At 41.8% G+C, this 14,657-nt stretch overlaps 1 protein-coding gene across 4 annotated transcripts in view; it reads right to left on the bottom strand.

Moving 5' to 3' along the window:
- srpk2 (SRSF protein kinase 2) overlaps positions 1-11,799 on the bottom strand; it is a 66,513-nt gene extending 54,714 nt beyond the window's left edge. For 2 of the 4 annotated variants that reach the window (XM_029115186.2, XM_029115185.2), the window contains exons 1-2: positions 11,634-11,799; positions 11,345-11,411 (exon numbers count right to left, since the gene is read on the bottom strand). In XM_029115186.2, the coding sequence (XP_028971019.2) occupies positions 11,345-11,411; positions 11,634-11,649 (83 nt within the window). In that variant the 5' untranslated portion in view covers positions 11,650-11,799. The remainder of the gene's footprint in view (positions 1-11,344; positions 11,412-11,633) is intronic. The other 2 variants (XM_029115183.2, XM_029115182.2) reach the window with 1 other exon arrangement.
- Positions 11,800-14,657: the final 2,858 nt, after the last annotated feature.

The raw sequence follows: 14,657 nt of genomic DNA, 5'->3' as shown, positions 1-14,657 counted from the left end.
TTAGGGCTTGGATAAAACAAAGGCATGTGTATAAACTCTATGGTCTGTGCTTACTTTCCGGGGGTTTGCATTTGTTCCTCACTATCAACTAACTAAATCTGTTTTTACCAAGTTGTGCCACTAAGAAAAAAGTCCATACTTTTCAAACTCAAGTACAGTTAATGTCATTAATGTCATTCCCATTACTTTGCTGATAGGAATTACAAGCCTGTGAGTTTGGCGGAAGCAGTAAACCCACACACCTGTTTAACACTACACTACGCACAATAAAACCTACATCCACTACACTACGCACAATACAACCTACACCCACTACACTACACACAATACAACCTACACCCACTACACTACGCACAATACAACCTACACCCACCAGACTACGCACAATACAACCTACACCCACCACACTACGCACAATACAACCTACACCCACTACACTACGCACAATACAACCTACACCCACTACACTACGCACAATACAACCTACACCCACTACACTACGCAAAATACAACCAACACCCACTACACTACGCACAATACAACCTACACCCACTACTACGCACAATACAACCTACATACTACACTACACACAATACAACCTACACCCTCTACACTACACACAATACAACCTACACCCTTTACACTACACACAATACAACCTACACACACTACACTACACACAATACAACCTACACACACTACACTACGCACAATACAACCTACACACACTACACTACGCACAATACAACCTACACCCGTTACACTACACACAATACAACCTACACACACTACACTACGCACAATACAACCTACACACACTACAACCTACACACACTACAACCTACACACACTAAACTACACATAATACAACCTACAGACAACACTACACACATTACAACCTACATACTACACTACACACATTACAACCTACACACACTACACTACGCACAATACAACCTACACACACTACACTACACACGTTTCACACTACACAATATAACGGTCAATTGACTATATCCTAACTTGGGGCAGACATCCGGTGGTGCATGTGTGTGTGTCAGTAAGACGAGACAGACTGTACGACTGACTATCCCAGATGTGACCTGGAGTGTCAGTCCCTCCATCATAATTTCAGAACTCTATAAGGGTCACTGGATCCATGATATCTAACACCCAGTCTGTCTAGTTGGTTGGCAACATCTTGTTTCCCCAGGGTTGTCAGGTAAGCAGCTGGCCCTCGATCTGCTCACTCTCCCTCGTTACACCAGGGAACACACTCCGGACATCAATGATGTGTGTGTACGCATGCGCATTGAGTCCAAATCCCCTCAACTCAGGAGCAGTGTGTGTCTTATTAGCTAAGTGGTGTGTGTTTAATTAATGAATGAAGGCAGACGACCCTTGACCTGTCCCGACCCTCACTCTGAGCTCATGTCAGGCCGCTGCAACTTCATTAAAGCGAAGTCATTAGTCTGGCCCATTACCACGCCTTGACACAAAATGGATACCAGTTGGTGCCTGTAAAAACACATGCACTTGACACATCCCCAGTTTCACCACTAACTTCCAGCTATTACAGCAGCCAGCCCTATTACAATTTCAATACATATTATGACTAGCATGCGGCCAATGGCAAAAACAGCAACAGACCCAACAGCAACAATACCAAACACACGTAACACAAACAAAAACAACTATTAAAAAAAAACATCAACAATGCCAACAACAACACATCCAATGTTTGCGCTGGTCTAGTGGAGCCGGAATGAGGAAGAACCACACAAAGCCTCTGCCCCCCAGCCAACAACAGCATAGAACCGGATCAAATTGGACGATGATAGGGCCCTCTGGTGTTCACTGATATAACTGCACCAGACTCTTTTTGAAAATGAACCCGGTGTTATTATTTTAACCAAACAGAGACGATAGAAACAGTAGCACAACAAGCTGACATGTATTTTCTGCTTTTACAATGTAGCAGGCAATGAGCCACAACCCATATTGACCACAGATAGGCAGCAATGACAAGTCTGTGTTCTAACTAACAGTAACACCCCTGTCTGATAAGGCGGACCAGCTTTCCATTGGTCGGAGTCTCATAAACAGCTTTGCCAGCGGACCTTCACCGATACAAACCCAATTGTTCTGATCAGCTATTAATCTAAATAGATTTTTCCTACTTGAGTCTTCTTCATGGAGACGTCCACTGGCCCTGACAGGTGACAAACGCCCCAGTCAAAGTCATTCGATGTACAACATAGTCTTATGCCAGCACCAGGTGAACATTTATGTATAAAATTGCAAGTGATGAGCGAGAGAGAGTGTTAACAGTGTGAATTGAATGTGTCACACACACACGCATGCGCACACACACACACACACACACACACACACGAGCAACACGCACGCAGGGATTAGCATGTCAGCTTTGGCAGAGAGATAGGCTAATTAGACAAATAACATTCCACCCCCTCCTTGGTGAAGGTCCACTCTCACAGAAAGGTTTAGAATATCGCTCGCTACGAACAGTGTGAGATCAACAGCTGTTAAACAATTTAGAATATATCACAGTAATGTGATATTATTATGAACAGGTTCTTTGAGCCACATAGAGAGACACACTTATTTGGGGAGTAGGCATATACTGCAGCTTGACTAATCCCTGAACCCAATAATAACTAACACTTGGCCTAAACCGTCATACAAGCATCAGCCAACTCTTAGAGCGGTAACACAAACCCAACGATTTTCACTCACAAGCTTTGGGCATCTTTTATTCTCCTCCTAGAGTATCAGAAACTCTCATGATCAGATATCTGTTCTAAAACAAAGGAGAACACAGGGAGGAAGAGGAAAAGTGTTCCTGTAGTCAACAACATGAGCAGGAGGGAACCACTGTGCTACGAGGAGAGGAATACTTAGGGGTCACTCCCAAAATATTTGGGGGAGGGGCTTCTTCTGCAGGCTCATAAAATACCAAAGCAGTGGTCAACAAAAATGAAATGTTTTATGCCTTGCACCACAATTTCAAACAACTAACTGATTTACTGGTAATCGTCAGCAGGGGGCAGAAAAGTGAATGTGACCAGATTGGAACAAAATGGCATGACCTAATGCCTCTCTCCCTCTACCCTCAATGGCCTGGCCTGGCCTGCCGGCTAGAACTAGTCTGTAGTTCAGAGATGTTATGAAAGGGGTGTGACAGAACATCCCAGAATCCTCTAGGTTAAACTGCCAGTACAACATCTTATTTACCCATGCATATTGTCAATTACTAGGTCACATTGCTCACGTCCAATTGGTTTACAGTAACACAATCCTGCCTGATTTCACCAAGCAGTACATGAAATAATTTCTCAAAATCTAGCACATGCCAGTGCCAGGCCTAATCATTAGGCATTAATATGGATTAAATGGATAGGCTAGCCACTAGAGCTACATAACTCAAATCTGGGCCTCCTTTATTTAAGGGAACTGGTCATAATCTGAGGATCCTCATAATCAGGAACCAAAATATGGGTTAATCTGCTTACCAACTGTACACCACATGCACTAAACACCAACACCTAAATACATAACCTCACACATTCGTTAAAACTGAAGTAGAGGAGGGCAATTGTCTTCAGGATGTTACACTTAAACACTTAAATAGACTTAAATAACACATTCCACTGGTGGTGTTGCAGGCTATTCTACAACCCATTCAATCCACATTACTCCAGGTGGTCTACCAGGGAAAGATTGTGACTGTACTGTTATTCTGAGCATTATACTGTCATACTATGACCATTAACTTGATCCTATCTGGGTGAAGCAAGATTAAGCTAACTAGATAGATGGCTCCCTTTCAAGCTAGTCAAAACCTGTCGCATAACAACAGTTCACTTTGTTTGCAAAGGTTTCACTTTAAGTGGCATCTCTCACTTGTTATTGACGTAAAGCTTTCTGTTGACAACCAGAGTACTTGCTGTAATCTCATGTTACCGTAGCCCACGTGATGGAAGTTAGTGGGTTGGGGTGGATTATGTGCTTTGTTTTGGCCGTAATGGTCCTAACTGTGAATTGAACACAAACATTTTGATGTGGTTTCTCCACAACAGAAGGGTAAATACTGCTGTCCTGCAGGTTTTACTAGTGATGACTCATTTTGATGTTTGGAAAAACATGGCTGAACAACCAATCACACACAAACAAAAAAAAGAGTAGTGATCAACAATGTCCTATGAAATACAGTACCAGTCAAAGGTTTGGACACACCTAGTCATTCTTTATTTTTACAATTCTCCACACTATACAATAATAGTAAAGACATGGAATAACACATATGGAATCATGTAGTAACCAAACAAAAAAAATGTGCTAAACAAATCAAAATAACTTATATCACACTGAATCAACATTGTAGAAACTTTATAGTAGCCACCCTTTGCCTAAACAACTATATAGGCCACTATGGAAGGACACCAATAAAAAGAAAATTCTTGCTGCGGCCAAGACACACAAGAAATTGACATGAGACAGGTGGAAATCTTTCCACATTTTCGATTTTTGATTCTAACTGCTGTGTCTTTGTGAGACACAGAGTGGCTGAATAGAGGATCACTGCATGTTTGGTTCCCACCACAAAGGATGGAAGAGGAGGTGTGATGGTGTGGGGCTGTTTCACTGGTGACACTTGTGACTTATTTAGAATTCAAGGCACATTCAACCAGCATGGCTACCACAACATTCTGCAGAGATACGCCATCCCATCTGGTATGGGTTTAGTGGGACTATCATTTGTTTTTCAACAGGACATTGACCAAAAACATACGTCCAGGCTGCATAAGGGCTATTTGACCAATATAAATATATTTTGATTTAACACTTTTTTGGTTGGAAAAATAAAGAAATACCCTTGAATGAGTAAATGTGTACATGTTTTGACTGGTCCTGTATGTCATAATTTTCCAGCATTTTTCTCATTTTGGCTTTATACTACGCAAGCTTGGATTTCAATAAAAGTGGTTTAAGTACAACCCCATTTACAAAAAAGTTGGGACGTGTAAAATCTAAAAAAACAAAAAACAGAATGCCATTATGTGGAAATCATTTAAACCCTATATTCAATAGAAAATAGTACAAAGACAACATATCAAATGTTGAAAATGAGAAATGTTATTGTCTCTTGAAAAATATATGCCCACTTTAAATTTGATGCCAGCAACACGTTTCAAAAAAGCTGGGACAGAGGCAATAAAAGACTTGGAAAATTATGTAATGCTCAAGTAATTAGGTTAATTGGTATCAGGCCAGTGATTGGGTATAAACAGAGCATCCCAGATAGGATGAGTCTTTCAGAAGTAAAGATGGGGAGGGGTTCACCACTCTGTGAAAGACTGAGCAGGCAAACAGTGCAACAATTTAAGAATAATGATTCTCATGGTAAAATTGCAAAGAGTTTGGGGATCTCATCATCTACAATACATAATATCATTAAAAAATTCAGAGAATCCAAAGAAATCTATGTACGTAAAGGCCAAAAACCAAAATTGCATGGCCGTGATCTTCGGGCCCTCAGTCGGCACTGCATTAAAACAGATATGCTGCCATCCAGACAATGTCTTTTTCATGGAAGGCCTTGCTTATTTCAGCAAGACAATGCCAAACGAAATCCTGCATGTATTACAACAGCATGGATCCATAGTAAAAGAGTCTGTGTGCTAAACTGGCCTGCCTGCAGTCTAGACCTGTCATCCATTGAAAATATTTGGCACAATGTGAAAAATACGACAAAGGAGACCCCGAGCTGAAATCCTATATCAAGCAAGAATGGGAAAACATTTCACTTTCATATCTACAGCAATTGGTCTCCTCAGTTCCCAAACATTTACAGAGTATTGTTAAAAGAAAACGTGATGCAACAGAATGCCCATCCCAACTTTTTTTAACCTGTTGCTGGCATTAAATTCAAAATGGGCATTTATTTCTCCAAAAACAAAGAAAATTCTCAGTTTCAATATTTGATATGTTGTCTTCGCACTATTTTCAATTACATATAGGGATCAATGATTTGCACATCCTTGCATTTGTTCTCCATTTGCATTTTACACAGCATCCTGTTTTGGACCCTGGAATGTAAATGGGGAGTGTACTCACTTTTGTCGCCAGCGGTTTGGACATTAATGGCTGTGTGTTGTGTTATTTTGAGGGGACAGAAAATTTACACTGTTATACAAGCTGTACATTCACTACTTTACATTGTAGCAAAGTGTCATTTATTCAGGTTTGTCACAAGAACAGATATCAAATATTTACAAAAATATGAGGGGTGTACCCACTTATGTATAGCATTGTACATAGCATGTATTGATATAAATTGGCACAAATATGTAAAACACATGATCAATTCCTTTGACATTCTGTTTCAATTACAGAAAAACACTTGCTAGAAATTATATTTAAGGTTAGGTTAGGCACCACAGTACCGAGGTAATGGTAACAAAAACTGAAATTACAAAAAGACATCTCACTGTTCAACAGATTCGAACTTGCAAGCATTGGAGTGAAGGTCAATTGTGTTTCAGCCCACCCACCTTCCCAAGCCACAATGCCTCCCTCTCCCACTACCTCCCTCCCTCCCTCTCCCTTCACTAAATGACAGTACATGAGGCTCACATGGCAGGCTCTCTGCAGTGCTGTGACTGTCTGATTCATGAAGCCAGGCCTCCGTATTAAATGAAGCATCATTGACCGTGCAAATCTGTCCAGTGGGGATCGAAGTCCTGAGCTTCTCACTCTCACTCACACACACACGAGGACACACACGCGGACACACACGCGGACACACACGCGGACACACACGCGGAAACACACGCGGACACACACGCGGACACACACGCGGACACACACGCGGACACACACACAAATCAACTTCTTTTTCACATGCTCTAAGCCCATAGATCTCTGTCCAAAAAAATACTGTTGGATACAGCTTGTACAGTGGGGAGAACAAGTATTTCTCTATAGTTTCCTGTTGTTCTTGACCAGGTTTGCACACACTGCAGCAGGGATTTTGGCCCACTCCTCCATACAGACCTTCTCCAGATCCTTCAGGTTTCTGGGCTGTCGCTGGGCAATACGGACTTTCAGCTCCCTCCAAAGATTTTCTATTGGGTTCAGGTCTGGAGACTGGCTAGGCCACTGCAGGACCTTGAGATGCTTCTTACGGAGCCACTCCTTGTGTGTTTCGGGTCTTTGTCATGCTGGAAGACCCAGCCACGACCCATCTTCATTGCTCTTACTGAGGAAAGGAGGTTGTTGTCCAAGATCTCGCGATACATGGCCCCATCCATCCTCCCCTCAATACGGTGCAGTCGTCCTGTCCCCTTTTCAGAAAAGTATCCCAAAAGTTTCCACCTCCATGCTTCACGGTTGGGATGGTGTTCTTGGGGTTGTACTCATCCTTCTTCTTCCTCCAAATACGGCGAGTGGAGTTTAGACCAAAAAGCTCTATTTTTGTCTCATCAGACCACATGACCTTCTCCCATTCCTCCTCTGGATCATCCAGATGGTCATTGGCAAACTTCAGACGGGCCTGGACATGCGCTGGCTTGAGCAGGGGGACCTTGCGTGGGCTGCAGGATTTTAATTCATGACAGTGTAATGTGTTACTAATGGTTTTCTTTATGACTGTGGTCCCAGCTCTCTTCAGGTCCTTGACCAGGTCCTGCCGTGTAGTTCCCTCACCTTCCTCATGATCATTGATGGCCCATGAGGTGAGATCTTGCATGGAGCCCCGGACCGAGGGACATTTTCTTCTTCCAGTTGTTGCCTTCTCACCAAGCTGCTTGCCTATTGTCCTGTAGCCCATCCCAGCATTGTGCAGGTCTACAAATGTTATCTCTGATGTCCTTACACAGCTCTCTGGTCTTGGCCCTTGTGGAGAGGTTGGAGTCTGTTTGATTGAGTGTGTGGACAGGTGTCTTCATACAGGTAACGAGTTCAAACAGGTGCAGTTAATACAGGCAATGAGTGGAGAACTTAAAGAAAAACTAACAGGTCTGTGAGAGCCGGAATTCTTACTGGTTGGTAGGTGATCAAATACTTGATCATGCAATAAAATGCTAATTAATTATAAAAAAAAATCATACAATGTGAATTTCTGGATTTTTGTTTTAGATTCTGTCTCTCACAGTTGAAGTGTACCTATGATACAAATTACAGACCTCTACATGCTTTGTGAGTAGGAAAACCTGCCAAATCGGCAGTGTATCAAATACTTGTTCTCCCCACTGTACACCCCTCATGGCTAGCATTTCAGATGCAAAAACGCACAATTTAGTCAATGAACTCTGACCCTGACAATGAACCCTGACTCTGACAACCTTGATAACTGTCCCAAGTACACTAACTTTCATAGAAGAACCAACACAACACAAGAATGTATACGGTACTCGTATACGGTGATTAGCTCAGACGGTGGTGCAAAATACTGGGTTCAATTCCAGCTAACGTCTCGATGTAAAACGCATCCTTACTTGAGAGTAGGTTGTGTTGGATTACAGCTCCTGCTACATGGCATATAATTGTAATATTAATCTTATTATTATTTTTATTGACTTTACACCAAGAAATAATCATAATAGGCTTATTTGCAAAATGTGAAGGTTGATCAAATGTGGGAGACTTTGGGTGTTTGGGCTCCAGCAATGATATCCAGCTAACACAGAATCTGCATTTTGGTTGGCACTCCTGAGAAGTGCTACCTAACTGCTTCAATATGCTGATCCGCACACAAGCCTATTCGCAAGCCTGCGAATTGCCATCTTCAATCTGTTGGCAAAACGCGACACAAAAATCAATTAGGTTTACATTGCTACGGGCAGAAACATCAACCAGACTGCATTGGCCTGATACAGGGATTTTCCATAAAAGCAGTACACTGGAAGAGTGATGGTTAATCTGACAGATTCATAACATTCATACAGAGGAATATTACATGTATCATTTCTATAATATGTAAAGTCTCTGACATAGTTGGGAGAAAGTGGGAATAAGGGTGAGTGGGTTTTTGTTGTTGATTGGCTATTTGTGGATGGGGCTGTACATGTAGGAGGCGAGTAGGTGTAGCCGTCATTCAATGCTGTTAGTTTACAAATCCTAGAGTGCAGACAGGTATAACAGTTGTAAGCACCATAATAATTCTGTCAGCTTTGACGAGGAACGCTTGATTCATGACTCATTCAGTCCCCAGGCAGCCATGTCCAGGGTGAGTGGCATTATGTACTAGCCTACACTGTGTGTGAATGATTGGTGAAATAGTGTTACTAAGTTACTGACTGGCTCCGGGAAAAGAAGCACCCAGGAAGCAGCTGAAAATTGTGATTAAATGAGTTGTGATGGAATAAAATGTAATAAGACCTCCCATAGAATATTAAAGACAGTCTGTCAAGTCTCAAGTTATGTCTAGTTGAAAAACACGGACTGGCCCCAGAAACAATTTGAAGGAGAGTGAAAATAATGGGCAACGCAACAGATGCAGACAGAAGGGAATGTGAGACGTAATTTACAATGTGTGAACAATAAAATACACTATATCTACATACCCTAAATGCACACAATGCATGTAAACACACACACACACACACACACACAAAGCTGTCACTTTTACTACAGTCAGTAGCATTCCCCCTGTCTGTCTGTTTGTGTGTGACAAGACTCTGCTCCTTCCTGCTGAATTCTATTTCAGTATATGGAGACCAGTGACAGAAGCCTCTATTTCTCCCAGTTTGGTTGTGTTCTGTAGGCTAGGTTGGGCAAGTCAGATGTCAGTCAAATAGGCAAGGGCAGGGGTGATGGGTGGGGGTAACCGTTTGAGGACAAGGGAGTTGGAAATAGAGGTGAGTGTCTTATTCTTTATAGCATGAATGGGACGAGGGATGGGCTGTGTTATACTATGTTTTTTTGGCCCCTTCTGATTTTAGCTCGACGAGCCTCCTGGCTGCAATTAAGAGGTAGATTCTACTAGGAGGCCTATGAATTTCAAGCACAAGAAAAACCATACACAGGCTCACACCTAGATCAGCAGACAGGCAGGAAGTACAAAGTGTGGCCTGCATAGCTATGTCAGCTGAGTACATGTGTGTTTGTTGTGGTTTCCAGCTGAAAGCATGTCTCTAGATTGCTTACAACAGCAAAGCAACCACACACAGTTATGAAGGCCAAGGGAGGAATATGGGTTTAATTTTTAATGTCTCTTTTAGAGCACTGTCAAAAATCATTAAGGCACAAATTGTAAATAGACCCCATTTTAATCAACTGAAATTAATGTTTTGCAACAGTATCACCAGGGTGATAAGATACATTGCTCCAGAATTGCTCCAAATCCAGACACTGGATTTAAATATATGTCGATTTTACACGCTTTTCATTGATTTGTGTAATAATTTTACTAACGTATCCTGAGGCAACACATTTTCTAGCACTTTCCATAGCCGCGCGTGTGGGCAGAACCTTGGTGTGGTATCACCTAATTGACGCCAGTGACTACACCGTGACGTCGATCCAATAGCATCCTGCCATGAAGTCGGCTGCTCTCTCCCCAGACCAATTCGCATGCACTTTACAGACCCACTGCGCCGCTGCGCGCACACTGTCAAAACCGGCTCATGCACCATGGAAGATAGGTAGCGCACAATTCACACACCCATATTCCACACTAGACCCACTCTGGAAGAGTCAAGCTACACACTGTTCCTATAGGCACAGTCATATAGCAGCTACAGACCCAGCCAGATTTATAAAAGGCGCCAGCACGCCAACAACGCTATTCGATCCGGGTGATTGTCCGTCGCTGTTGCTGTCATTACTGCAATGAGGCAAAGATAGCCTGTCACATCTGTCTGTTCTTATTTGGAACCCTGAGCCAAGTCAAGACTTACTCTTAGCCTCAGCTAAAGCAGCCAAAACGACGTCAGTTTAACTACTTCAGAGAGACACATTACTGGTTTATTGTGTTATAAATCTTCAGCAAGTATTTCATATCCTGTATGTTCACGCTCCGCAGGCACGAGATATCAATCCACCACACACTGCCCCGACGGTCGTTGCCAATGGCAACTTCCAACACCACAGTTGGACCGCCCAGAGCTGGCCACGAGCCGCAGAGGCGAGCCCAATCTCCCGTTTCATGCCAGCACCTGCACTGTGTGCCATACCAGCGCAAAAACAGACTTTCCACCATATGTCGCTTTCGCACAGGTCACTCAGCCAGGACCTAACACACAAAACACAACAAACGAGCACAGCACATAAACAATACTCCATGCCCTCTCCTCTCCGACCGCTTCTCTACTAAGCTTACCTCTTTCCGTGGGCTGCCTTGTCTTTTTTCCCCTTCGGCCTTCTCTTTCGGGCCTGGATGGCCATCACTAGAAGAGATTAGATTTATGTAGAGGTAAGACCGATGTCCGGGCACGGATAGAGAGAAAGAACAACACATCAGTGTTGAGCAATTGCTGTCCGGTCCAACAATCGTTTGTTTACCCAAAAATGTGAAGCCCCGCAGGTGCGTAATTTCGGCACCTCTCTCCAAAACAAACTAAAGCTGTCTCGGGCGGAATATTTGAAGGATATAGTAGATATTTACATACCTTTCCTGGAGCTCATGATGTTTTCCTCCAAACCCTCGGCAGCAGCGGCAGCAGCCGGGAACTCTCGCTCTCCTGCCTTCCCTCCGGAGAACGCGCACTCCCTCTGTCGTTAGGAGTGGGAGGCGGGCTCAGGCACTAGCAAAGGAGCTCTGTGCTACATGGCCGCGCACAACTTGTCACAGGTGAGCGGGGAGTAGCGCCTAAAGAACCCATATTAATAAGGACGAACTCCTCTCTCGTCAACTATGTTATTTTTTATTATATTTAACTACTTCTGATGTCTTGAGCTTATTATTTCTCCTTCCTGGTTTCCTATTTATTACCACCCCAAAGCCCCATAGCTCATTTGTCCTGCTATAGACTAACTGGGGCATATAATTACCAAATGAGAGTTGGACGCTGAATAACAGAAATCCTCTATAATTATCCATCCTATTTGATATATTTCTGGCAGTTTGTTCCATAGTATCCTATCCAATAAGAAGAGCTTGCCTCGCAAAGGACAGAGAATGGTAAGATTGACCTGGTTAGGTCAATGGATATATATATATATTTTATTGATACAGTGGATATAAAAAGTCTACACACCCCTGTTAAAATGCCTGTTTTTGTTATGTTTACGAATGAGACAAAGATAAATCATGTCAGAACTGTTTCCACTTTTACTGTGACCTATAATGTGAACAATTCAATTGAAAAACAAACTGAAATCTTAAAGAGGGAAAAATGAAATATAAAACAATACAATACCTTACAATAACCTGGTTGCATAAGTGTGCACAACCCTTTTTAACTGGGGATGTGGCTGTGTTCAGAATTAACCAATCACATTCAAACTCATATTAAATAGAAGTCATTACACACCTGCCATAATTTAAAGTGACTCCAATTAATCACAAATAAAGTTCAGCTGTTCTAGTAGGATTTTCCTGAATTTGTCCACAGAGAGCTGCTTCCAAAGCATCTGAGGGATTTTTCTGTGTCAGGGTGGAGGGAATTATGAAAAGTTCCAAATACCAGACAATTTTGTAACAAAACCTTCAGGCATCCGTTAGAAAGCTGAAGATGAAGAGGATGTTCACCTTTCACCACGACAACGCACCAAAGCACATCCAAATCCACAAAAGCATGGCTTCACCAGAAGACGATTAACATTTTGGAATTGCTACGGGCAGAGCCCATACCTGAATCCAATTGAACATCTGTGGGGTGATCTGAAGATGGCTTTGCACAGGAGATGTCCTCGCAATCTGACAATCAGATTTGGAGTGCTTTTGCAAAGAAGAGTGGGGATAATTGCCATGTCAAGATGTGCCATGCTTATAGACTCCTACCCAAAAAGGCTGAGTGCTGTAATAAAATCAAAAGGTCCTTCAACAAAGTATTAGTTTAAGGGTGTGCACACTTATGCAACCAGGTTATTGTGATTTTTATATTTTTCCCCCTTCAAAGATTTTAGTTTGTTTTTCAATTGAATTGTTCATGTTATAGGTCACATTAAAGGTGGAAACAGTTCTGATATGATTTATCTTTGTCTCATTCTTTTACATCACATGAACCTGGCATTTTAACAGGGGTGTGTAGACTTTTTACAGCCACTGTGTATGCTGTGGCACATCATAATCCGTAAACATAATTTGTTAGTATCTCATCCTGAATCACAAATATCACTTTCTTTGACCCCCAAAATATTAAAAAAATAAGCCTACATATATAGCTTACTGCCAATACTAGATATACCAAATATATACAGGCCTATGTGGAATTGACAAACTAGTTTGCATCTTAGTTTCCCCATTTAGAAATGACAAGACTTAATATGTAGTCCCCCTATTTCAAGACACCAATTGAGACAGATTCATATTTAGGTCCAAATTAAGGGGTTATGTTTAGTATTTGGTAAAACATATTTTACATGAAATAAACAAATGGAATTATGTGACCCATTGATCATATCTTTGTTGGTAATGCTCTGCCTGTACTGCAGCCATTTTCCAATCTTATTTGTTTTGAAGTATTTATTTCCTGCAGGTCTCATCTTCAACAAATGAAAAGCATGTTGAATTGGATTTCAGTTTGGAGATTGGCTTGCAAAGAACTTTCTGCTTTTTGTTCTTGAAAAAAACCTAATTGCTATATCAGTATATTTGGGGTCATTGTCTTGCTGTTTAAGTGCTGTCCAATAGGTTTGGAGGCATTTTCTGGTACTTTGGCAGACAGAATGTTTCCGTACACTCTAGCATTAATTCTGCTGCTGCTGTTAGCATTTACATAATCAATGAAGACAAGTGAACCAGTTCATGAATGGCAGTCATTCAGGCCCAAACTATTCCACCCCTTAAACCATACTTAACAAATTAGGTGGTATGAAGTTCTTGGACTCGTTCCTTTTTCTCTCTATACACATTCCTCTTGCCATCACTCTGTTACATGTTCATCTTTGTCTCATCTGTAAGTAATGGATTGTACCAGAACACCACAAACTCCTTATAGGTACAGTAACCTGGCCATCGTGTTTTTAAACCTAACTAGTCGATTTTTCAGATATTTGAGCCCCATAATGGCATCTTTGACTTGGACACCTTTTTGGTCCCCATGTAGACAGACACAAATAACATATTCCAAAAGAAAATGCAAACCCTAAAATGAGGATTAGATATTGACAGCTGTCTTATGCCAGTAAAAATAATGTGGCGTAACACACTTGATACTTGAAACCCTTGTCCAAGTCAAATGTTCCATACTTTTGGTGCCCAACCATCCCAAAGGTGTTTTCATACCTTCATGGTGAAACAAATAAGAGCACAAATACCCTCAAATAAAAGCACGGAATGTAAACAGAACCTAAACATCATAGAAATTGTTTCATTTAAAATCCAAACGTTTTCATTATAGCGCAAGGAACAAATTGCTCCCTAAACCTAATATGGAGGGCATTTTTAATCCAAATATTTTGCGAAAGAGAAACTGGATTATTTAGATTGACATGCCCTTTAGCCAATGAGTGTTTTATAGGGGCGGGGT

Source organism: Esox lucius, chromosome 19 (genome assembly GCF_011004845.1).
Source record: "Esox lucius isolate fEsoLuc1 chromosome 19, fEsoLuc1.pri, whole genome shotgun sequence".
Taxonomy (NCBI): domain Eukaryota; kingdom Metazoa; phylum Chordata; class Actinopteri; order Esociformes; family Esocidae; genus Esox; species Esox lucius.
The sequence above is the reverse complement of the archived record's forward strand: the minus strand, read 5'-3'. Positions and strand labels throughout refer to the sequence as shown.